This window comes from Urocampus carinirostris, chromosome 3 (genome assembly GCF_059441175.1).
Source record: "Urocampus carinirostris isolate Australia breed hairy pipefish chromosome 3, RoL_Ucar_1.0, whole genome shotgun sequence".
Classification (NCBI taxonomy): domain Eukaryota; kingdom Metazoa; phylum Chordata; class Actinopteri; order Syngnathiformes; family Syngnathidae; genus Urocampus; species Urocampus carinirostris.
This window is the reverse complement of record NC_142351.1, coordinates 63,414,480-63,440,023: the sequence shown is the minus strand read 5'-3', so window position 1 is coordinate 63,440,023 and position 25,544 is coordinate 63,414,480. Positions and strand designations below refer to the sequence as shown.

The 25,544-nt window shown below is 40.3% G+C and overlaps 1 protein-coding gene and 1 long non-coding RNA gene across 8 annotated transcripts; one reads left to right on the top strand and one right to left on the bottom strand.

Moving 5' to 3' along the window:
* The first annotated feature begins 56 nt into the window (after positions 1–56).
* Positions 57–25,461, top strand: usp21 (ubiquitin specific peptidase 21). 7 transcript variants are annotated; one of them, XM_088332923.1, is made up of 12 exons: positions 57–199; positions 2,720–2,963; positions 9,056–9,112; positions 10,057–10,174; positions 10,247–10,361; positions 13,441–13,560; positions 16,340–16,404; positions 16,489–16,676; positions 19,355–19,433; positions 21,752–21,859; positions 22,942–23,056; positions 23,448–25,461. In XM_088332923.1, exons 2-12 carry the CDS (start codon positions 2,817–2,819, stop codon positions 23,539–23,541), a joined length of 1,206 nt encoding a protein of 401 aa, XP_088189049.1. In that variant the 5' UTR covers positions 57–199; positions 2,720–2,816; the 3' UTR covers positions 23,542–25,461. The 7 variants fall into 7 exon arrangements, with proteins under 7 accessions (XP_088189049.1, XP_088189050.1, XP_088189052.1 ...); XM_088332924.1 differs by having other exon boundaries at positions 82–191; XM_088332926.1 differs by lacking the exon at positions 57–199 and adding an exon at positions 9,822–9,969 and having other exon boundaries at positions 2,885–2,963.
* On the bottom strand, positions 20,245–22,039 carry LOC148370413 (uncharacterized). The gene is made up of 2 exons (XR_015850127.1): positions 21,826–22,039; positions 20,245–20,809 (listed from the first exon to the last, which is right to left on the bottom strand). It is a non-coding gene; the product is annotated as an uncharacterized LOC148370413 (long non-coding RNA).
* Positions 25,462–25,544: the final 83 nt, after the last annotated feature.

The following is a 25,544-nucleotide window of genomic DNA, read 5'->3' as shown; positions in this document are numbered from 1 at the left end:
TAGATGATTATCCTCTCTCTCTCACCTCCCTTGACACCGTGACAGGGAACAACAGACTTTCATTTCCAGGCTGCACACACACTCTCAGTGAAACTGTAGACAACCTTCCCTTCACCCTTCCATGCATTTTTCAAAGCTCAGCAGGTGACAGGAACATTTCGGCCAGGACTCTCGCGCATAAGTTGAACCCGGTGAGCAGGTGAGTGCAAAATGTTTCTATTTACTGGCTCGGTTCGCTTAAAACAACATAGCGTAAGAGTGTTACGTAATAGTTGTCCACTAGTACTGTCAGTGTTTTTCAGGAGGCTAATTTGGGTTAATTTTACAATACTTAGAACATATGCTTTCCCCTTTACAGTTGGGCGAGTAAATATTTAGTCAACCACCTATTGTCCCAGTTCTCCTACTTGAAAGACTATGGGAGCAATTCTTAGAAAATTATAATCTCCCTCTATATGAGGCACCATGCAAGATCTCACCCTGTGGTGTCAAAATGATCACAAGAAAGTGAATAATCTACAGAGAGCTGGGACCACAATAAGAAAGGCTACTTACAGTAAATCAATGCACCACAAGGGACTTAAATCCTCCACAGCTAGACGTGTCCCCCCTGTTGAACCCAATACATGTCGAGGCCCGTCTGCGGTTCACTAGAGAGAATTTGGATGATCCAGAGGACTGGAAGAATGTGTTATGGTCAGGTGAAACCAAAATAAAACCTTTTGGGAGAATACTGAATTGTATCCAAAGAACACATTACCCACTTTGAAGCATTGGGGTGGAAACATCACGGTTTGGGGCTGTTTTTCTGCTAAGTGACCAGGACGACTGATCTGTGTGAACCATGGGGGTGAAAACATCATAACTTGGAGCTGTTTTTCTGCAAAGTGACCAGGACGACTCATCTGTGTAAAAGAAAGAATGAATGGCGCCATGTATCAAGAGATTTTGAGTGAAAAGCTTCCATCGGCAAGAGCATTTAAGATGAGATGAAGCTGGGTCTTTCAGCATGACAATGATCCTAAAAACACAGCCAGGACAATAAAAGTGGCTTCGTAAGAAGCATTTCGAAGTCCTGGAGTCGCCAGGACAGTCTCCAGATCTCCATGACATAATGCAGTGCTTCAGTTGTGGCAAGCGCCCTTTTCTATGCGGCAGTGTGTTGAGGAGGCAACGCTAAAAAGAAAGATGCCTCTCGTCTTAATAAACTGGTGAGGAAGGCGGGATCTGTTGTGAGTGCAGAGTTGGACAGCCTGAGCACTGTAGCTGAGAGACGGGCACTGAACAAGCTGCGGTCAATCATGGACAATTCATTAGATCCACTACACCGCATCATCTCCAAACAGAAGAGGAGCTTCAGCGACAGACTGCTGTCACAGTCTTGTTCCAAGGACAGACTGAGGAGTAAATTTCTTCCTCATGCCATGAGGCTCTTCAACTCAACCCGGGGGAGTAAAAGCCCACATTAAACCACACCCACACATTTGCATATTACCCTATTTGTATTACAGTGTGTATTTTCCGTAGCAATATTTAATCTATAGCAAAGCGTTATATTGTGTACTTTGTATTCTATATATTAATTTTATTATTTTATTTTTCAACACAAGAATACGGCTGGAAGTGTGAATTTCCCTACGGGGATGACTAAAGTATCTATCTATCTATCTACCTACCTATCTTCATCGGCTAAGTATTGTCTTTCCATCCTGCCCAAGTCAGTGTTGGTAGGTAATGGTCGCTGGGTTGAGTTGACCGACCACAGAATATATTACTACTTTGCATTACAGTGTATTTTGCCTGAGAGGTCACGATCCACTCAGATTCAAACAGCTGACTGTAAATAGTTGAGAGTTGAACTTATTTTTATTTGAATTGTTTACCTTTCCCATGGGAATCATTCAGATGCTTCTTTCTCACGAATCAACACGCAATTGCATTGCTTTGCAGAAACTTTAATGCAAAAGAAACATGACGCGTGTGATGTGCCACAGTGTGCAATACCATTGTTGTGACACGGCAGTCAGTAGTTTGCATGCAAAATTATTATCATTAATATTATATTTAGATTTTGTCTCTGATCAACAAAATGTTTTACTTTGCATACAATTGACTCCATGGCACTGAAGAGAAAAATACCAAAGATTATGAAATATAATGGCTGTCCAAACAATGTACATAGCACACTTTGTGTGTAGTATGTGATTTGGTCCTAAATGCAATAACACATACATTACAGCACAATGCCATTTTGAACATCCATATGTTCTCAGACTCTTTGGGAAGTTTGAGGTCCTATGTGTTTACTTTTCAATGCTCTCCCTTTGATTGAAAATGTACATAATATGTACTTGCATGCCACGCAGGTTGAAACATCAAAAAAAAAGTAGACTACTGAGTGGTACTTACGCTTCTCCTTTTATGTCACTGGGACCAAATGGGACCAAAAAAGAGGAATGACCCAAATATAAGAATAATAAATCTTGAACAGTATATTTTTTGTAGGCCTCTGAAAAATGTAAAAAAATATATTCCTGTCCATGACGTTAGAACACACTTTGGCACTCATCAGGTTACTGTAAAGAAACACTTCCAATTTGCAATTTTTAAAATGACCTCCATCCTCTACGGCTCAGTTGAATTAATTTGAGGTAAAACACTTAAAGGGGAAGCTGGTTTTCCACCTAATCCTGGTTTTCCACCTAATCCTGTTTTTCAGGTGCATCTGCAGAAATAGCGGATAATACCATCTTCCTCTCCGTGGCGAAGCTTATGATCCTCCGGCGCTCTAGAACCTTGTCCCCCTCCCTTGTAGGATGCCCGGCACCGACCGGGAAGGTTCTTGCGAGGCTTTGCGCCGGAACCTGGTGACCCAAAACGGGCTTCCAAAAGAAACGGCTGACATCTCACAATCAGTTCTCTATACGTCCCTGATGGGGCTCCTGCTGGTCGCTGACAATGAGGTGCAGTTTCACACCGGCCCTATATTGCAGTAACGAGTGAAAGTGAAAAGCTTCACCATGCATCTTTAAATACAGACGGTTCACAGCCGAAGGTGGAGGCAAAAAAAGACACAACACTGATTAAAAGACTGAGGAAAGCTGGCTTGCTGCTAGTTGGGCATTAAAATGTCATCATGCAGTGTATTTGGCTGCCAGAATCAGAGATTTTTTTTTTTGTGATCATAAATTGGAGTTTTACAGGATCCCAGCAGACACTCCTGCTCAAAGAAGAAGAGAAATTAGGTGAAATGCAAAAAAGCGAAAAAATTGGATCAAGCAATTCATCAAAAAAATGCTCAGGTTTGAAGTGCATACTTCAAATCGGGTACGAGGAATTTAACGTTAATGATTGTTGCTATCGAGTTTATTTTACTTATTATATCAGCTAAATCTCTTGTTATCTTCTTAGCTTCAGCTAGTTGTTAGCGTGTAGCCTAAATACCAGAAATGCTTGAAGAAATACTTCTCCTTAAAAAACACAATAAAAATATGAATAATTAAATATATCTAACAAATAACCTGGATTGTGTACCTAATGTTTGTCTGCAATGTGTACCTGTTTTTATTTTAGACCAGTGTTTTCAACGCTACCGTTGGCATTTAAGTAAGAGCAGTTAGCTGAAGCTAAGAAAAAAAAAGATATTTTGTTAATATCAGAAGTAATATGGACTCGATAGCGGCAGCACGGCTGCTGAGTGATTAGCGCGTCCATGGCACAGTTCTGAGGTCATTTGATCAAACCTTCCTGTGTGGAGTTTTGCATGTTCTCCCCTTGCATGCACTGCGTTTTTTTCCCGTATTTCCAAAAACATGCATATCAGGTTAATTGGCCGGTTCAAATTGTCTTTAGGTGTGAATGAGCGAATGAACTGTCTGTCTCTGCATGCACTACGACTGGCTGGCAACCAGTTCAGGGTGTCCTCTGCCCACTGCCCGAGGACAGCTGAGATGGGCTCCAGGATAAGCGGTGCAGATGATGGAAGGATGGATGAATGGACTTGATAGCAACAATCAGAAACGTCTGATCCCTCACATGGTATGAAGTGTGCGCTGCAAACAAAAATGTTTAATTACTGTGTCGCTCCAATCTTTCTGCTTTAGTTCATTTAATTACAACTCTCTACTTTTTCTTCGATTACAATTCCTTGCAAAAAAATTGAATCACCTCACTCAGACATTTTATTCTGTACAATAAAAAAAATTAGAAAAACATTGCAATGGTCAATAAATGTTACTTTTATAGAGGAATTGAAGGGAAATACATGTGGAATCACTCAATTCTGAGGAAAAAAATATGTAATCAGTGCATTTTGAGTAGAAAATAAGGACACACCCAGTCAATTTCCTTTCCATAATTGGGCACCTGGCTTAGATGAAGTCTGCTCGTTAGTCAGCAGTTAAAAACAGTGCAGGTATCACACCTTGGAGGGCTCCTGGGATAAATGGATTTCCAAGAATCATGGCTCAACAAAAAAAATGTCTCTTGAGATCAAAGACAGGACTTCTTAAAGAGGGTAACTCTACCTGCATGGTTGCCAAAGATGTTGGCTGTTCACATTTTGCTGTATACAAGATTTGGACCAAGTACAAACAGCATGGGGAGGTTGTTAAAGTCAAACATACTGGTAGGCCAAGGATGACACGTAGGCGTCAAGACAAACAACTAAAGGCCATATGTCTTTAAAACTGAAAATGCACAACAAAACAAATAAAAAGGAAATGGGAGGAAGTTGAAGTCAATATATGTGACAGAACTGTGCAAAACCGCCTAAAGGAAATAGGATTTTCATATAGGAAAACCAAAATGAAACCATCGTTAAAGCTTAAACACAAAAGAACAAGACTGCAATGGGCTAATGAGAGTCACTTATGGACAGTAGATGACTGGATGAAGGTTATCTTCAGTGATGAGTCACAAATCTGTATTGGACAAGGTGATGATGCTGGAACTTTTATTTGGTGCCCTTCCAGTGAGATTTACCAAGAGGACTGCCTCAAAAAATGTCCAAATTCCCACAGTCCCACAGTTATATGGGGCTACATGTCAGGCAAAGGTTACTGACTGGGGAGATGGCTGTAGTCAAATCTGCAATAAATGCACAAGTTGACAGTGACATTGGACAGCTTTCTTATTCTTTCAATTGAAATGGGGATGATGAACTCATTTTCCAAGATGACAATGCATCATGCCACAGAGCAAAAACTGTGAAAGCATTCCTTGGAGAAAGACACATCCAGTAAATGTCAGGGCCTGCAAATAGCCCAAATCTCAACCCAACTGAAAACCTGTGGTGGAAATTGAAAAAATTGTCCACAACAAGGCTCCGATCTGCAAAGATGATCTGACAACTGCAATCAAAGAGAGTTGGCACCAGAATGATGAAGAATACTATTTGTCACTCATTAAGTCCATGCCACAGATACTGCAATCTGTCTGTCATAAAATGTGGTGCAACTAAATAGTAGTCAAATGTTTTGATTGTTATTTCTTTGTCTGTTTTTCATGATTCCATATTTTTTTTCCTTAGAATTGAGTGATTCAATATTTCTTGCTCTGTAAAAGTAACATTTACAGACCAATTTAATGTTTTTTTCTTAAATTATTTTAGTGTTTCTGAATGCCAATATCTTGCACTTAGGAATGAGGTTACAATTCTATACAGAATAAAATGCCTGAGTGATTCCATACTTTTTGCTAGAGGTTGTAGGAATGCCCGTTGAAATCCTGTAAAACTTCAATTTACGATTAAAAAGGTTTTTTCTCCGCTTCTGGCACCCAAACACACAACATGACAGTAGGACCCCGAGCAAAAATATGCTCGATTCAGGTGAAAAATCAAATTTCTGCTAACATCTACACCAGAGGTGGGCAGATGAAGCCCATCAGTATTTTCATCCAAATGAAAATGGTCAAATTTAATGACAGCAGAAAGGGCAGCTTGGTTTTCCTCAGTCTTTTGATAAGCACGATGTCTTGTTTTGCTTCCACCTTCTACTGTAATGTCACAGTGATGTAGAATATTAAAACTAACATTAAAGCCATCCATTTTGATGATGCAAAGCTAAACTTACAGCGCAGACCCTTGTTGACATATTGTCTAAGTGTAGCTTTTGCCTCCAGGCTAAACCCTGCCCACAATATACATCAAATGTTTACAGACAAAGTAAAGGTTCTATAGGAAACAATTACAATGTAGTGTGTATTATATAGCAATCTAAAGTGGTGTTTAAATACTTTATTCAGGTAAATAAAAACTAAAAATATTTGATTCAAATAATAAGCAAAAATACATCATCATCAATCATAAAAATCATTTTACGTTTTTAAATTAGTAATCATATTTCACATCTTGCTGACATGTTTGGCCACCATCTTACTATTACGGAAGCCCGAATAACCATTTTGCCAAGTTAGCTTGCCGCAGTGGGGCTTTTAGCACTTAACTGCCACTTATCCAACAGCGGAGCTCTGCCTGTGATAGATTCCGAGTCCCATGTTTTAGGCATCTTTTGCTTTCTTCCACTGTTTCCCTTTTAAGCCACTCATGTTAGCCATTTGTGTACAGGCAATAGCTCTTCACTAAATGCTATTGTTATTGTTAGCAGCTCTGTGTAACCAATGCTCGTTTCATCCAAGATTGGAAAAACATATCAGGCATTATGTTAAAAAGATAAGAAAAATTGTTAATTGTTTGGGGCGGCAGTAGCTCAGGAGGTAGAGATATCGTTTTAGGATTAAGGGATCCCAGTTCGAATCCCGGCTTGTCCGTGTTACATGCCGAAGTGTCCTTGGGTAAGACACTGAACCCCCAAAACCCCAATAAGCAGGTTCGCGCCTTACATGGCTGCACAGATTACGGCCGCTATTGGGAAATGTGAAGCACAATGTAAAGCGCTTTGGGAAGTCATTGACTTGAAAAGCGCAATAGAAATGCAGATCATTTCATTTCATTAAACATTGAATATATTCGATAATTATAAAGCAAAATATAATTTTTTATTTAAGCTGCAAAAGTTCCCTTTAAATAAGAGAAAAATAAGTGTTAAAGAATATCTAAATAAAGAAAAAATGAAATACATTTCTAAACATAGCACAATTAATAAAGACTCCAAAGTATATTGTAACGAAAAAACGCACGTTAAAATTTTATTGGAATTCTCAAATAAAAGTTTCTCTCGTCAGCATTTCCTTAATTGGAATGGTGAAAAAACACAAAGAGCCTGATATTATGTGAACACTATGAGTGGAGCAGCTCAAGCCGAAAATAATTCTCGAAGGGGCGAGTGTAAATTGTTATTCTTTGCAAACAATTCCTGAAGTAATCCAATTACACCAAGAATATATAAACATGTACATGAGAGTTAAAAAGAATGACATGACCTCTCTCCAAGGTTTCTTAATTTTCCTCATGCTGAGTTTGAGCTTTTCCTTTCCCTTGTGTCATTTTTCGATCAGGGGATGTTGTGATGGTGTTCTGTGCAGCCCTTCAAGACTTTTTGTGATTAAGGGCTATACAAATAAACATGACTTGACTTGACTTTTACATTCTAACAACTTTGCATTACTGTATTTTTGAATAACATAGCCTGGTCAAAATCTGGTAAAAAAAAAAGAAATGTAGATACATGTATATGTACCAACAATGAGACATTTTATATATAAATGTATAAATGGACTGGGTGGAAACATATGTTAGCCTTGAAAGGGATGGGCGCCCCCAGGCTGTACTTCCCAAGACACACAACAAGAAATGTGCCACTACAACCTTAGTGGTTAACGGATATATATCTATTCTAGTTCTGAAGTCAGGGCAGACATGGGACCAAGTCACACATGTGCAAGTCTCAAGTAAGTCTCAAGTCTTCACCTTCAAGTCCCAAGTAAGTCCCAAGTATTTTTTTCTTGGGCAAGTCAAGTCACAAGTCAAGTCCCGAGTCTTAGATTGCCAAGTCCAAGTCAAGTCACAAGTCATAAAAACAGCGACTCGAGTCGACTCGAGTCCAAGTCACTAAGTCTCAAGTCCCCATGTCTGAGTCAGGGGTTCAAATCCAGCTACCAACTTCCTGTGTGGAGTTTGCATGTTCTCCCCGTGCTTGCATGGGTTTCCTCCGGGCACTCCTGTTTCCTCCCACATTCCAAAAACATGCATGTAAGGTTAATTGGCTGGTCAAAATTGTCCCTAGGTGTGAATGAGCGAGCAAATTGTCTGTCCCTGTGTGCCCTGCGACTGGCTGGCAACCAGTTCAGGAGGTCCCCTTCCCGGAGATGGCTGGGATGGGCTCCAGCACCCCCGCGACCCTACTGAGGATAAGCGTTGCAGATAATGGATGGATGGATGGATATATATATATATATATATATATATATATATATATATATATATATATATATATATATATATATATATATATATATATATATATATATATATATATATATATATACAGTATATATCAAGCATTGCATTTTTGGTCAAAATAAGGAAAACAAAATAATGCCAGATAAAGGAAATTTAATGTTTTCCTTTCACAATTTATACAAAACCGATGACAATCAAAAGTAATTCTGTTTAAAAGAAAATAAAGTTATTTAAAAAGGAATACGTTTTCCGAGTGAAAGAGGACTACAGCTGATGGGCATAAGTTTGCCCATCGTCTGCGCACACACTGACACACAGATGCTTAAGCACTCCATGATAAATAATTGAATAAATGTTTGATTTATTCTTCTAAATAATTGAACGAATAATTCTCAAGATGAGATAAAAAAGACGGATGAATAAAAATTCAAAATATCTGAGAAACCACAGCTGCTGGGCGAAAGTGCCAGGCCGCAGGTTTGCCGTCGTGCACACACGGACAAGCGGGCGCTTAAGCACCTGTCAGCATTCCTGGCTCTCTAATTGGATAAACTTTTGTCACTGCCCTCCCTTTAGACTTTCTTGTTTCACTAACGCGATAAGAAGGCTAAATGTGTCCTAACATACATACAAATAGATCCAGTGACACGCTAGGGCTAATGCAGATGTACATGGATTATTTTCATTTTTTAGACGGATCTCCTCGCTTTGGGAAACGGAAGGGTCGGTCTGAAGAACATCGGCAACACGGTGAGAACAAACTTTGCTTTTTACAGAAATGTCATTTGTGGTCAGCAGGGTAGGGGAGTTATGGAATACATGTAATGGTGTTAGGTTATCAGAATACAAAAAACATATTTTTTTCCGTAACAGTTACAGAAAAAAGGATGTAATCAGACTACAGGTACATTTAGTACAAATAGGGATTACAATTTTATTTTAAAACTACATTTCGTATACATAATGAGCCGATAGACAAATTGTGTCATAATTTCAATCACTGACACAAGAGAGAAAGAAAGAGATTAGGTTTACACACGGTGCGCACAAGCCACATCTGTTGCGCTGATTTAGAAGTAAATTCTTGAGCCCAGGCCCGAACCCGAACTTGAGCCTTAAATGTCAATCATGAACTTAAGCCTGGGCTGAGCTGGGTTTCTCTCTCACGTTGTTTTTTGTTTGTTTAATTACGTGTTATGCAGCGATAAAAAACGCTTGTCCCGCAGTTTAAGGTCCGTCGTGTACTCAGCTCGTCCTCCAAACATCTGAACCTTCACTGTGCCAACACTGCCGTAAGATAATTCGGGGCATCATGATGAAATGTTCTGAGAGCAATGCAATACAAGTAGCAAATTTCCTGGCAGGCCCGAGGCTTCATAAGATGCGTTGACCCTCACTGCATAGGTCCTCAAAAGCCACATGCCCTGCATGTTTTGGAAGTTTCTCTTCTCCAACTCAGGTGATGCAAATGTTCAGCTTGTTAGCAGGGGTTGTGAGAGCTTGATAATGATCCAGAGGATTGGAATCACCTGGATTCAAGCAGAGAAAATCCAAAGACATGCAGGACATGCAGTATTCGGATTGCGTCACTTACTACTTTTTAACAGGTAACCGCTAAATGTTTTGGATTACATTTTTAAAATCACCCTCCCAACCCTGGTGGTCATTTAGTTTACTGTGCTTTTGGGTTTCAGTGTTTCCTGAACGCAATGGTCCAGTGTTTGGCCCACACACGCGTCCTCCGGGACTACATCCTCCTGAAGTCCTACAAACTTGACAAATTCTCCAAGGAGGAGCCAAGACTCACAGAAGGTAAGCAAAAACACAATTTTGGATATTGGTTTGAGTTCCTTTACGCTTATTGCTGTTATCTTCCAATACAAGCTTTTTTTCAGGTGTTGTCGGAACTTTGGGACACAAAAAAGCAGGACGCGGTTGTGAATCCAAGACACTTTTACAATACCTTCCAAGACGCCGTGCCTTACTTCAGTGGTTACAGGTAGGGAACATTTTCTTGAAGAATTGTTGTTCACTAACAATGAATATATTACAATAGAATTTTCTTCATTGTCATTGATAACAACGTTGTGAAATATTGAATGTAATGATTTTAGATTCCAGGGTAAAACATTAATTAAACAGTAATTAAAGACTTTTATATATATATATATATATATATATATATATCAGACATGGGGACTTGAGACTTAGTGACTTGGACTCGAGTCGACTCGAGTCGCTGTTTTTATGACTTGTGACTTGACTTGGACTTGGCAATCTAAGACTCGGGACTTGACTTGTGACTTGACTTGCCCAAGAAAAAAATACTTGGGACTTACTTGGGACTTGAAGGTGAAGACTTGAGACTTACTTGAGACTTGCACATGTGTGACTTGGTCCCATGTCTGATATATATATATATATATATATATATATATATATATATATATATATATATATATATATATATATATATATATATATATATATATATATATATATATATAAAATCCAGCTACAGGCCTTACTGTGCGGAGTTTGTATGTTCTCCCCGTGCTTGCGTGGGTTTCCTCCAGGCACTCCGGTTTCCTCCCACATTCCAAAGGCATGCATTTCAGGTGAATTGGCCGGTCCAAATTGTCCCTAGGTGTGACTGAGTGAGTGAGTTGTCTGTCCCCGTATGCCCTGCGATTGGCTGTCAACCAGTTCAGGGTGTCCCCTGCCCACTGCCCGGAGATGGCTGGGATGGGCTCCAGCCCCCCGCGACCCTAATAAGGATAAGCGGTACAGCTAATGAGATGAGATGAGATATACATATATATATATATATATATATATATATATATATATATATATAGATAGATAGATAGATAGATAGATAGATAGATAGATAGATAGATACACTTTATTCATCCCCGAAGGGAAATTCACATTTCCAGCAGCATCCCTGAGCTGAGAACAGTACAATAATAAAGCCAAAAGAATACAATATACAAATACCCAGTGTGACGTGCAAATGCCCACTGTAGCGTGTTATATAGAGTAACTAAATAGTGCTAAATAGTGCTACACAAAATACATATTGCAGTAAGATTCGGTAATATCCAATGTAGGTGGTGTGGTTTAATGTGGGCCTTTACTCTGCCGGGTGGAGTTAAAGAGCCTCATGGCATGAGGAAGAAAAGATCTCTTCAGTCTGTCCGTAGTACAAGACAGTGACAGCAGTCTGTCGCTGAAACTGCTCTTCTGTCTGGAGATAATGCTGTGTAGTGGATGCGATGGATTGTCCATGATTGACCTCAGCTTTTTCAGTGCTCGTCTCTCAGCTACTGTTGTTAGGCTGTCCAGCTCTTTGCCCACAACAGAGCTCGCTTTCCTAGCCAGTTTATTGAGACGAGAGGCATCCTTCTTCTTGACGCTGCCTCCCCAACACGCTGCCGCATAGAAGAGGGCGCTTGCCACTACTGTCTCATAGAATATTTTCAGGAGCTTTTTGCAGATCTTGAAGGATGCCAGCCTTCTGAGGAAGTAAAGTCGGCTTTGCCCTTTCCTACATAGAGCTTCTGTGTTGGCAGTCCAGTCCAGTTTGTTGTCCAGCTGCACACCCAGGTATTTGTAGGTCTGGACAAATTCTACACATTCTCCCTTGATGGTTACAGGAACCGGGTGAGTTCTGGTTCTCCTGAAGTCCACCACCATCTCTCTGGTCTTGGTGGTGTTTAGGTGCAGGTGGTTTGCGTCGCTCCATCGGACAAAGTCCTGAATCAATTTCCTGTACTCCTCCTCCTGCCCGTTTCTGATACATCCCACGATCGCAGTGTCGTCGGCAAACTTTTGCACATGGCAGGACTCAGAGTTGTACTTAAAGTCCGATGTATATAGAGTGAATAGGAACGGAGAGAGAACGGTCCCCTGCGGAGATCCTGTGCTGCTAACCACAGTGTCCGATGTACAGCCCCCCTGTTTCACATACTGGGGTCTGCCTGTCAGGTAGTCAGTAATCCATTCGACAAGGTGTGAGCTAACTCCCATCTCTGTCAGTTTCCTACTCAGTAGCAGAGGCTGTATGGTATTGAAGGCACTGGAGAAGTCCAAAAATGTAATCCTCACAGCCCCCTTCGCCCTATCCAGGTGAGAGAGGGATCGGTGTAACATGTATACTATAGCATCCTCCACTCCCACCTTCTCCTGGTAAGCAAATTGCAGTGGGTCGATGGCGTGACGGACCTGTAGCCTCAGGTGGTGCAGCAGCAGCCGCTCCATGGTCTTCATCACATGTGATGTCAGGGCGACCGGCCTGAAGTCGTTGAGTTCCTCAGGTCTTGATTTCTTTGGGACTGGGATGATGCAGGATGTTTTCCACAGCTGAGGGACCCTCCCCTGTTCAAGGCTCAGGTTGAAGATGCGCTGTAGAGGGTCTCCCAGCTCAGACGCACAGGCTTTCAGCAGTCGGGGGGATACTCCATCCGGACCAGCTGCCTTGCTGGTTCGTAGCCTTCTCAGCTCTCCACATACCTGGGCTGAAGTTATTTTTAGTGGGGGGATGTCTTCCATGCTAGTTTCCAGAGGGGGAGGGGGAAGGACAGCTGCATTACTCAGGCGTGAGGATGAGGCGGAGTGGTCAAACCTGTTGAAAAAGTTGTTCAACTGGTTGACTCGCCCCACATCTATATCCACAGCCACACCCTGCTTGGTGCTGCAGCCAGTAATTGTTTTCATCCCTTCCCACACCTCCTTCATGTTGTTGTTCTGCAGCTTTTTCTCCAACTTCCTCCTGTACTGCTCCTTCCCTTTCCGGAGCTGGACTTTGAGCTCCTTCTGTACTCGTTTTAGCTCCTGCTGATCACCATTTTTAAAGGCCCTCTTCTTTTGGTTCAGAAGGCACTTGATGTCGCTCGTGATCCAGGGCTTGTTGTTGGCATAGCAGCGTACCGTCTTTATAGGAACAACATTGTCCATGCAGAACTTAATGTAGTCAGTAGTGCAGTTTGCCATCTCAAATACATCATTTGTGCAAAAACTTTTGATGAATAAAAATATTGCCAACTTTTTCCCCCTGACATTTGTTTCCCCTCCAGTCAGCAGGACGCTCAAGAGTTTCTTCGCTTTTTTTTGGAAAAACTGCACACGGAAATCAACCGCAAGCCATACATCCGACGCCTGCCCAAGGACCCCGAGCAAAAATATGCTAGATTCAGGTGAAAAATCTAATTTCTGCTAACATCTACACCAGAGGTGGGCAGATGAGGCCCATCAGTATTTTCATCCAAATGAAAATGGTCATATTTAATGACAATATATATAATAGTAAATAAAGTATTACTAAAAATATTTTCTGGGTGCCAAGTTTGTCCCATTGTCCCTTTGTATCTACAACAGAAATAATAGTCAAGAAATGTCTGTGTGTCTGTCTGCCTGTCGGTCCGTCTGTCTGTCTATCTATCTATCTACCTTGGTCATATCCCTCAAGAGGGGTTGACCGACAGCAAGACAAACACATACAATAACAAAGAAAATAAAAAAGGGAAAACATACACAAACATTTTTGGACCATGGCCAACCCAAATGCCCAAATAAGTCAGGCACCTCCGCATCTAAGTTGGTCATGCTCCCTCCCGATGAAACGGGACACAAGAAAGCGGCCATGTCACTCGGGTCAGTGTGACACAACACACTCTTTTGTTCAACAGCAGGGCCCGACAGCTTTCACTGGTTTACCCCTGCCGCATCATACAGGTGCTCTGCCCATCCCTTAGAACGCGTCCAAACATCCCACTATCCTTTTACAACACCTCTCCACTCATTCCTATTACCAACAGGAGCTCAAGCTTCCACTAGATTTAGACCTCTTTCCTGCAGTGCATTCATAACACCATCCATCCACGTCAATCGCGGCCTTCCTCTTGGTCTCCTTCCATTCAATTCTGCTCTGTAAGATCCTCTTTAACATTCACCCCTCATCCATCCTCTCCATGTGTCCAAACCAACCGAGTACTCTCTTATCCACACGCTTGCTCAGTTCCACAACTACTCCAGTTCTGTCTCTCACAATTTCATTTCTCAATCTATCCAATCTTGTCACTCCTAACATTATCCTCAAACACTTCATGTCAAAAACATTTAATTTCCTTCTCAAATCTGTGATCAGGCTCCAAGTCTCTGCACCATACAACACAGTCGGCACAATCACTCTCATAGTCCCCTCATAACATCCATACTCATACTCTCGTTGCTCATCACTCTCCTCAGAGCACCCAAAACCTTGCTTCCTTGATTCACTCTGTGCAATACCTTACACTCCATTCCACCAACTGCTGTCTCATCACAACCCAAGAACCTAAAGCTTTCAACCTCTTCCGGCACCTGTCTATTCAACCTTATTTCCAACGCCATGTCTACTCCATCACGTGAACACTTCATCACCTTACTCTTGCCAACATTCACACATAACTTACACCTATCACACACTCTTCCAAACTCCATTACCAACCTTCTCAATGTTTCCTCAGAATCGGCCCGAAGCGCTGTGTCATCTGCAAACAACTACTGACTTACCTGCCACACCGTTCCACTGTTATCCATCATCTCTACACCTCTGCCAAATACTTTTGTATTCACCTCTCTCACCACACCATCCATGTACACATTAAACAGCCCTGGTGACATCACACACCCCTGTCTCACACCAGTCAACACAGGGAACCACTCACTCCCTACTCTTACACATGCTCTGCTGTTCACATAAAAACTCTTAAATGCTGCAAACAACTTTCGACACACTTCATACATTGCCATCAACTGCCACAACGCCTCTATATCAACTCTGTAATTCGCCTTTTCCAAGTCCATGAAAGCCAAATAAACATCTTTACCCTTTGCAAAATATTTCTCACATACCTGTTGTACTGCAAACACCTGATCCACCAATCCTTTTCCTTTCCTCATCCCTTCTTCCTCTCTCTCTCTTAATCAAGACTCTTCCAGACATCTTACCCGACACAGACAACAAACTGATACCTCTCGAAATGCTACACTCATCCTTATCACCTTTACCCTTACAATGGCACCACACATACACTACAACTACACCAATCAACAAGAACCACACCACTTAAAAAGCATACATTAAACAAGCGTACTAACTAGTCAATCATAGCCGTGCCACCTTTTTTCAAGCATTCAGCAGTACAACAATCAGACCCAGGCGCTTTCCCCCGTTTCATTTCTTTTACTGCCTCTTGCACCTCCCATTTTTCCACAGGCTTCACATTTAAATCACCCAACGCGGGCATTCTCTCCAAACCATCGATAGCCTCTCACTTCTCTCCCATCCTCCACATTTTGCAACTCCTCAAAATGTAATTTTTCATTTACATACACACACACACACACACAAATACATATATATACATATATATACATATATATATATATATATATATATATACATATATATATATATATATATATATATATATATATATATATATATATATATATATATATATATATATATATATATATATATATATATATATATATATATATATATATATATATATATATATATATATATATATATATATATATATATATCGTTGCTGTCATGATTGCTGGGATGGGCTCCAGCACCCCCGCGTCCCTACTGAGGATAGGTGGTGCAGCTAATAAGATGAGATTTATATATATATATATATATATATATATATATATATATATATATATATATATATATATATATATATATATAATATATTTATTCATACTAATATGTATTGTGATCGTATACCTTAATTTATACTATTTTGGTATTTTGATGTTTATCTGCCAGTACCAGGGGTTTAAAAGTCATTAGCTACATATAACTACAGGTGTCCATCCCCCGCCGTAAGTCAATTTTGCTTAGCAATCCCACCTCAGCATGGATCAATGTCGAGTCCCAAGGGCGCTACCTGATTTTCTGAAATGTTTCCTTAGAATATCTGAAGAAGCAGCTGCAACGTGGAAGAAACATTTGGAAAACGACGACAGCAAGATCGTGGGTAAGGAGTGAGCTCCACACTAGCATATTTTTCCTTTATTTGCCTTTCAGAAGAGCGCTTCTATTCTTGTGTCTCGATTTTCAGATGTGTTCTCAGGTCAACTACGAAGCTCACTCCATTGTTCAGTGTGCTCCCACTACTCCAACACTTTTGACGTCTTCTGCGATTTGTCGCTACCCATTCCCAAACACTCCGCTGGCGGGGAAGTGACCCTCAAGGAATGCTTGGACCTTTTTACTCAAGAGGAGAGGTTGGACAAGGAGAATTCACCTGTGAGTTCAAAGACTCTTTAACTTAAATGCGCTTCTTGTATTTTTTTTTGACCGGGATCAGATACATAGTATCATCAGGGGTGTGTGCGACATGCAAACATGCAAGCCAAAATAGTGAATACAGTGGGACCTCGCTACTTCGCGGTTCCACGTTTGCGAGTTCAGAGCTTCACGGGTCTAAAAAATAATAATAATAGAATAAGATTTTTTTTTTTATTGTAAGCATTTTTGAAGGGGCGTCGCTACTTCGCGGTTCCACGTTCGCGGGTTCAGAGCTTCGCAGGTCTCAAGAATAATAATAATTAAATAAGATAATTTAAAAAGAAAAAAAAACTTTTTTTTGTAAGCATTTTTGAAGGGCCGTCGCTACTTCGCGGATTTTCACTTTTCGCGGGTGGTTTTGGTCCCCATTAACCGCGATAACCAAGGGATTACTGTACTAACTTTTTAATGTTGATGCCTATTCTTTCCACTAGGGGTCATACTGTGAAACTGTATTTTGTTGCATTACCATCCCAAAAAATAGACATACTGTTTTCTGTCACAAGCCAGGAACGGAGACAGGACCCAGTAGCGTTAGTTTTACTCAGTTTTTATTAAGAAAGAGAGCAGTGCTTGCATCCACGATCCAATGATCGTCGGTCACGGGTAGCAGATGGCAGGAACGCGGAAGTGGCACTTCCGTGTCGAGCGAAGGTGGTCGTTGACAGCGAGAAAACAGGTCGATGGCCGGGACGGGGGAACAAAACAGAAACGAGTCCAGAAAAGAGGTCGGCAACAGGTATCAGGCAGGAAAACAGGGCAGGATAATGTCGGAGAGTACAAAAGCTTGCCTAGCTGAGAGCATAGGTTCGCAGGCAGTCTGACGGGTTCCTTCTGGAAGACGGGAGTTTAAAAAGAGTCCAACAGCCAATCAAGTCCTGTGGCTGTTGGCGCCAACGGGGCAGCCGCAGGTGCCCCAAATCAGTAATCATGACAGTTTTCTTCAAGTGACAGTTTAATAATTCATCACTAGACGTCATTTTCGGTTAGAATGGTGCTGGGGAGTGTGTTTTGGAATACACTCTACGGAAGCCTAAAGTAGAAATTTGAAAGCCTACTTCTGCATTTCATCAAGAGAGCAGAGATGAATTTCAGCCAGCAACGGGCTTTCTATCCAGTGACAACAAAAGACTGAGCGAACTGGATACACCTAGAACAGCTGAAAAGAGCCAATAGTTGGAGTTGGTCGGAGCGGCTAGAAGTGGCTAACTCGGCTAGTAGTCGAAGATAATGGAAAAATCGAGCAAAAGATAGCAAGAGCCAGCTTTATTTACATGCAGCAACTAAGAATAATTACAAATAATCACGGCTAACGGCAAGCTATACCCTGCAACCAAGTGGCTAACGTGAGTGGCGAGGGAAGGAAACGGCAAACAGAGTGAAAGATGCTTTAACCATTGACTCAGAGACATTCACTTACATGAACAGTTATGGAAAGCAAGTGACACTGAGGGATGTCGCAGAAGCAGCTACAAATAGCAGCTAGCAGTGACACACGGTCTGTGGCCAAGGTGCTAACATGTGTGGCTTGAGAAGGAATCTGTGGGGAAAAAAACTTGACAAGCACAACATTCTTAAATCACAGGACTTTGCAACGTTACATAGAGCAGATAACAATAATAATATTGGCTAGCAGTAAACCATAGCCTGAAGCCAAGTAGCTAACAGGAGTGAGTAGAGAAGGAAACCATGGAAAAAGGAAAATATGTCTGAATCACCTGATCCATACGTGGAAGGAAAGTAACAGATAATCTAACATGAGTGGCTAGAGAAGAAAACATTGAAAAATGTGGCAGATGCCTCAATGACTACTTAGCGACCATCACATGTACACATTACTCAGCTTGTACGGCAAGTGGTCATGAGTGCTAAAAACACCACAGGGACCACTTACTTTGGGAAAATGGTAATTCGGGCTTCCGTAGTGGTAAAAAGGTGGCCAAACATGTCAGTCTCTTAAAAGTACATCTCAAGTTGCGTAAGATAACTGCCTATTTCTAGACCCATATAGTACATGAGTTTTAGCATCTTATTTGAATGCATAGAGTTTTACTTAAATGATTTAAGTATTTCTACACAACTTGTGGTCACTATATAATACACATTGCAGCTTTAAAGGCACCGTGTGTAGTATTTAGTGGCTCCTAGTGTTACAAAAAGCTTTGATTCAGTAAGAAAAATGATTTGAATATCGGGCAAAAATACATGAACTATAAAGCAATATTAATTTTTTGTATGAAAATCGTAGGTCGAGAAGTTTGTATTTCTTTTACATAGTGGAATCCTTACTTAGAATTTGCCGCCGTGTTTGTCGGGAATTTTGCTACTACATTGTGCACTTGTCACTGGTTTTCGTTTATGTTAGACAATAGAGTGCCATCCAGTGGTCAAATATTACACCTCGGGGGTTCAATGTGTATTTTCATGATAGCAACGCAATCGTCAACGACGGTTCTGGAAATTCCCATGGACCTTGAAATCACTACTGACTGAAAACACGATGGGATGAAGGCGACATTCCTGCTCAACTGTGCAAAGACGATGCCAGGCCGCATTCCTCGGTTATGACTTCTTCGGGGGACGATCTCCGAGATCGATGCAGAATAACTCACGCTGCGGAAACTTTTGTGTTTCAGATGTGCGAGAGGTGCAACAAACATACAGAGAGCACCAAGGGGCTGTCCATCCAAAGGTTTCCTCAAGTACTCGTCATACGTATCCTTAATCAGCATGTCTTAAAGAGACAGTGTGTACTGTATAGTTTGACCACCAAATGTCACCGTATGGTGTCGTGCAACTGAAAACGAGTGCTAAAAAGCACAAGGATATAAACTACGAAGACTCAAAGTGACCAAAGCTCACCATTTTACCTCTCATTTTTTCCCTAGCCTTTTTGAGGTTATTGGGTACCCATACCTGTCAACCTGTACGGTTTTGCCGTACAAAGTACGTTTTTTATGCATTTTAAGACGAGTATGACGTACAAGTAAATCGGTACGGAAAAACGCAAATTTGTCAATCGCATGCATCTGCCGCCTGGGCATTTCCCATCATGGATCATTCCAGAAAAAAAAAATATGGTGTATGATTATTTTGTATTTTGTACAGGAAAATACGGCAGTTTTTACGGGCATGGAGCCGTGGAGGTTGACAGGTATGGGTACCTGTCGCAACAAGTTGGCTGACAATTATGTCATCTCCCTTTAGGTCAGGTGTCTCCAACCTTTTTGGAGCTAAGAGTTAATTTTGTTACTAATTAGCGCAATAGACTACCAGTTTCATATGCATCCCTAAAATAACTATGTATTGTGTTATTATTGTGTTGTTAGTATGTTATTACTGAGTTAAGTGTTGGGAATAGGGGTAAATAGACTCATTCATCTTTGAGTATTTAAAGATAGATAGATAGATAGATAGATAGATAGATAGATAGATAGACAGACAGACAGACAGACAGACAGACAGACAGACAGACAGACAGACAGACAGACAGACAGACAGACAGACAGACAGACAGACAGACAGATAGATAGATAGATACTTTATTCATCCCCGAAGGGAAATTCACATTTCCAGCAGCATCCCTGAGCTGAGAACAATACAATAATAAAGCAAAAAGAATACAATATACAAATACCCAGTGTGACGTGCAAATGCCCACTGTAGCGTGTTATATAGAATAACTAAATAGTGCTACACAGAATACATATTGCAATAAGATTCTGTAATATGCAATGTAGGTGGTGTGGTTTAGTGTGGGCTTTTACTCTGCCGGGTAGAGTTAAAGAGCCTCATGGCATGAGGAAGAAAAGATCTCTTCAGTCTGTCCGTAGTACAAGACAGTGACAGCAGTCTGTCGTTGAAACTGCTCTTCTGTCTGTAGATAATGCTGTGTAGTGGATGCGATGGAATGTCCATGATTTACCGCAGCTTTTCCAGTGCCCGTCTCTCAGCTACTGTTGTTAGGCTGTCCAGCTCTTTGCCCAAAACAGAGCTCGCTTTCCTAGCCAGTTTATTGAGACGAGAGGCATCCTTCTTCTTGACGCTGCCTCCCCAACACGCTGTCGCATAGAAGAGGGCGCTTGCCACAACTGTCTCATAGAATGGGACAATAAGTAATATTTAGTGCCTTATAGTGGTACAAAAAAACTTCATTCAGTGAAAAATAACATTGATTTGGACAATAGGCAAAAATACATGAACTATCATCCCAATGTTATGTGTTATGTGTTTTTGTTTTACATAGTGGAATCCATACCTAGTAGCCACAGTCATGTCCAAGATGATCTTGCCATCTAATTGTCATATACTACACAATGTACCTTTAAAAATAGCATGTTTAAATAATATTTCATGTATTTTTTGCTCATTATTCAAATCAATAGGTTTTTTAATGAAATAGTTTAGGAGGTGTTAAATAATAGACAATGTCTTTTTAATTTCTCCTGATGCATAAAGGGACAGTATAGAGGTTTTAATTATCTTTTGTGGTTGCTGTGGCTCATTTTGATGAATAATTTTGCAATCATTTAAAATTTACTTTATTTTTAATGATTTGTAAAGTTTAAACATACAGTAATTTATTTTTCTAGAAAGACAGAAAAAATAATAATTTGAAAGGAGCAAAATCATCTGCATAATTGTTTTAGCTACGCTCATCAAGAGCTTGGCACTGATGGGGACATATCACATTTTTTAAAGCGAACACAATAATGGTGGGAGGATATCTCTTCTAACCAAGCTAAAACTACGCCCTTACGTTTAAAATAATATTCTAAATCAGCAAAATTATGCGCAAGATTTTTACCTCATGAGTATATAAGTACGGTATACAGTATATACAAATCTGCTGCATCTACTGATATAATCCTCTACTAAGCCAAAAAAGAATAGAGTTGTTTTTATTTTTATTGATAACAACAACGTGTACATTTTTCACAATAAGATTAAACGTGACACTCCAGGATAAACGTGTAATAGAAGACTTTCAAGAAAAAAAATAAGCCACTGTTATACTTAACACGCTGGTTTAGATTTGAACCGGTTCACCACCTCACGGTGGTCCATTAGTAAAAGCACCACCTTTGTGTCCTTCCCCATCACCAACCTCGACCTGGGACCCTATGGACCTGTTGACTGCGGTAAGACTTTTGAATGTATCATGCGTGGATTATACTTGCTGACAATTAACTACATGCTATGTCTAGAAGAAAAAAAAACACTAAAGTTTAGTTTACACACAAAATAAGGAGAGAAGACAAATCATTTTGTGCTTATAAGAACAGGAAATGACTGTACAAAAAACGCCTCACAGGGCCAAATTCCAAATATTGTCATCTTCTTCATCATCTTGACATCATATTGTCATCACAGGTGAAAGACTTGAGCAGGGTTCAAAGACAACTCAGCAAAGTAGAACGGGAGGCTGGCTTATTTATACTAGATGTTGGCTAATTGGCTGATTGGGAGCACCCAGACATTGGAGTTGAGAGGGAGACTTGGAAATTGGGTAATGTGGCCATCTCATGAGAATGACAATATTATAATAAAGAACAAAAAAACCTTCAAAAGGTTAGTGCTTTGGGTTTGCAAATAGATGGCTCGCACACATGATGAAGAGGTAGAGAGGAGTCATAACCAAGCTCTGCTACTACTTGTGTAGAAAGTAAAAATCTATTCTCATGAGGAAGATAAATGCCTTGAATCTTTCTAACAAGAAGTGTCAGATGATTGAATACTATAGTATGGCGTCAAGTGACTAACTATCAAGTTTTTTTTTAAATATCAGGCCGATAACTAACAATAACCATCCGCCTAATAATTATAGTAATTATCAGACATGGGGACTTGAGACTTAGTGACTTGGACTCGAGTCGACTCGAGTCGCTGTTTTTATGACTTGTGACTTGACTTGGACTTGGCAATCTAAGACTCGGGACTTGACTTGTGACATGACTTGCCCAAGAAAAAAATACTTGGGACTTACTTGGGACTTGAAGGTGAAGACTTGAGACTTACTTGAGACTTGCACATGTGTGACTTGGTCCCATGTCTGGTAATTATCGTGCATTCCTATATTTTTTGCACAAGTATAATGTATTTTCTATTCAAGCAGCACTTGGATCTTCATTTTTATGTACGAAAATTGTCATATAAACAACGTTACATTTGATTGCTTGAAAAACATAATGTCATCAATTTGTGTTTTTGCATGTCCCCAAAGGAGTCGTTTCTTACGATTTATATGCCATATGTAACCATGTGGGCACCGTCAACATGGGTCACTACACAGCCTGTTGCTCGGACGAAAACGGATGGTGTTACTTTAACGACTCCAGGTAAGCCGTTTGGCTCCCATTTTTTTTCTTCAAGAAATTCACCCTCTGGTGGGTCGAAGGCAGTACTGCAGATCCCATTATAAGTCAATGGAGGCTCATTGGCTCCAATTTTTTTTCTTCAAGGAATTGCCCCCCTGGCAGGCCAGAGTTAGTACTGCAGGTCCCATTATGAGTCCCATTGGCCTACATGTTCTTTCTGTAAAATATGCACCCCCTGCCAGGCTTTTGGGGGTTCCTGCATCTCCCATTGTAAAAACCTGGCAAACCAATGGCAACCCATTGACTTCAGTGAACCTTTTACATTACGCAGATTTCAAGCTCGGGAATTCATTGACTTTGCTTTACGCAAAACTAGATCTTCTTCTCATTGTTCGTTTTTATTTCCTCGCAGTGTGTCTGCCGTTTCTGAGAATCAGCTTCAGACCAATCAAGCCTACGTGTTATTTTACCAGCGCAGTGACAACGCCATTACCACGAGGAAATAAAAAGACAAGTGGGGACGTTTTTTACAATCAAAGATCTAATTGCTGTCGAGATTCATGCTCTTGCAAGGATCTATCGGAGCATGGTTCCTTTTGTTTCTATTTTTGTGCCACCATTTTGTAGAAGTAGATGTAAATAGACAAAAGAAATAAAATACACTTTTTATAGATATATTTTAAAGTGTATGTATATGGATTACGATCAACTTTGCCTTATTAATGGCAGGGTTCACCAATGTGGTGCACATGGGCCGCAGGTAGCCTCCTAAGAACACCCGGAAAACCCGTGGACTAGTTCTAAAAATAGTTCACCAATGATGGGTAACGGTGAGCTGCTGGGAAATTTTTCGCATGATGTTTTAGTGGTTGATTTAGGTTATTTGAAGCCTACTTCTAATAATCGCAACCTGGTAATAACATAGTAGTGACAGAGTGTAGGAAGAATTGCTAAAACTTATATTCATTTGGGTTTAAAATTGGATTTGGTGGTGACCAAATCAACCATTAGGTGGGGTTGACGATCGATATAGTCAAAAGGAGCCTATCCATCTGTAATATATATCATGAAGGAAAAAATATTGTATTTTAACCTTAAATTATTTATTTTGCAGTTTGTTGATATTGATAATGATTGATCAATCAGAAGGAAGAATAAAGACACACAAATGATTGATGCGATGTATTTTGAATCTAAACAAACTACAATTTATTTACATGGCAAGGAATATCAAATCAATAAACTGCAGCGTTAAAGAGAGAGGATTCTTTAGGGGTTAAAAATAGTGAACAATAAGCCAGATTTTAATATAATCAACTCATTTCAATGATCAGGAATGACTTCAACGCGTGTCAGAATGATATTATTCAGGCATAGCACTAAGCGGTTTGTTGCAAAGTCTTTTTCTTGGGTTACATTTTTGGTCAGACAAAGCATCACGTGGAGTCACGGTTCCAAATGGAGAAAAAAACAGATTTCACTCCCACGTAGACTCCATTGGTGCTTCTTTCAGCCTATCGAGAGGGAGGGAAAGAACAATGGACCATCCAAGCTGCTCGGTTGGATTGCGCCAGGCTTCCTTGCCAAAGGACTAAGGCCCTGGGTTTGTATTTGTGGCAATGTTACCTACAATAGTAATAACATAGGTTGTGATTTTTAGAAATGCTTATAAAATAGGTGGCCCTTCGTGCTAATTGGTAACAAAAAGCTACAGTAACATGGACCTAAAGCTGTTCTAAAAATGTTCTTCGTAGTATTTTTCAAAGTACTTTTTACTTGTTGTTGTGATTGCTAGGTCTTATGTTTAAACTTTAGTAGACACTCAAAATAAGGAGGGACGGCATCAATGGATTTTGTACTTGTAATATACTAGATTTGATGTATGGACATTGACTTGTAGTTCCTTTTATGTAATGTAATGGGGCACTTTCATTTTGGTGAATTCAACTCAAAGGACAAATGATATATTCAGATTCCATATTACAATAACTCAAAACTAATGTTGTAAACATGTTTAAAATTAGTTAAACGCTTCGGCTTCAGCCTTCACCCTTCAGGCACATTATAGTGAAATATTTAATTTGTTAGGGTCTGGCATACCTCCCACCACCAGAGGGCCCCACATGGCATTTTAAGTGAGGCACAGGTTTGTCCAATTATCAAACACCTGTGCCCAATCATCCTAAACCCTTTAAAAGGACATTTTCATTCAACAATCTTTTTTGACTTATTTTGAGTTCTTCTGTCATCCTCCTTGTGTAATTTTTACTGCCACGCCTGGTATGTTTATTTCTCGCTTCTTTGTTACTTTGCTGCTTGCAGTTCTGGGTTTTAGTTTTGGCATTTTGTTTGTCGTTTTGTGCCCACTTGTTTGTTTGGTACTTTGGTCCTGATTTTGTTAATAAATTCCATCCTTGTTTTAAGTACCTCTGCCTGCAGTTTCTGATTCCGCAACATGGGTCGATCAACACTAACATGGTATTATAAAACTGTGCAAATAGTTAATTCT

Coding starts and splice junctions, on each gene's coding strand:
- usp21 (XM_088332923.1), top strand. CDS start 2,817: ATGCCCGGCACCGACCGGGAAGGTTCTTGCGAGGCTTTGCGCCGGAAC. Junction 16,677..19,354: donor TGGACAAGGAGAATTCACCT/GTGAGTTCAAAG, acceptor TTTGTGTTTCAG/ATGTGCGAGAGGTGCAACAA. Junction 23,057..23,447: donor TGTTACTTTAACGACTCCAG/GTAAGCCGTTTG, acceptor ATTTCCTCGCAG/TGTGTCTGCCGTTTCTGAGA.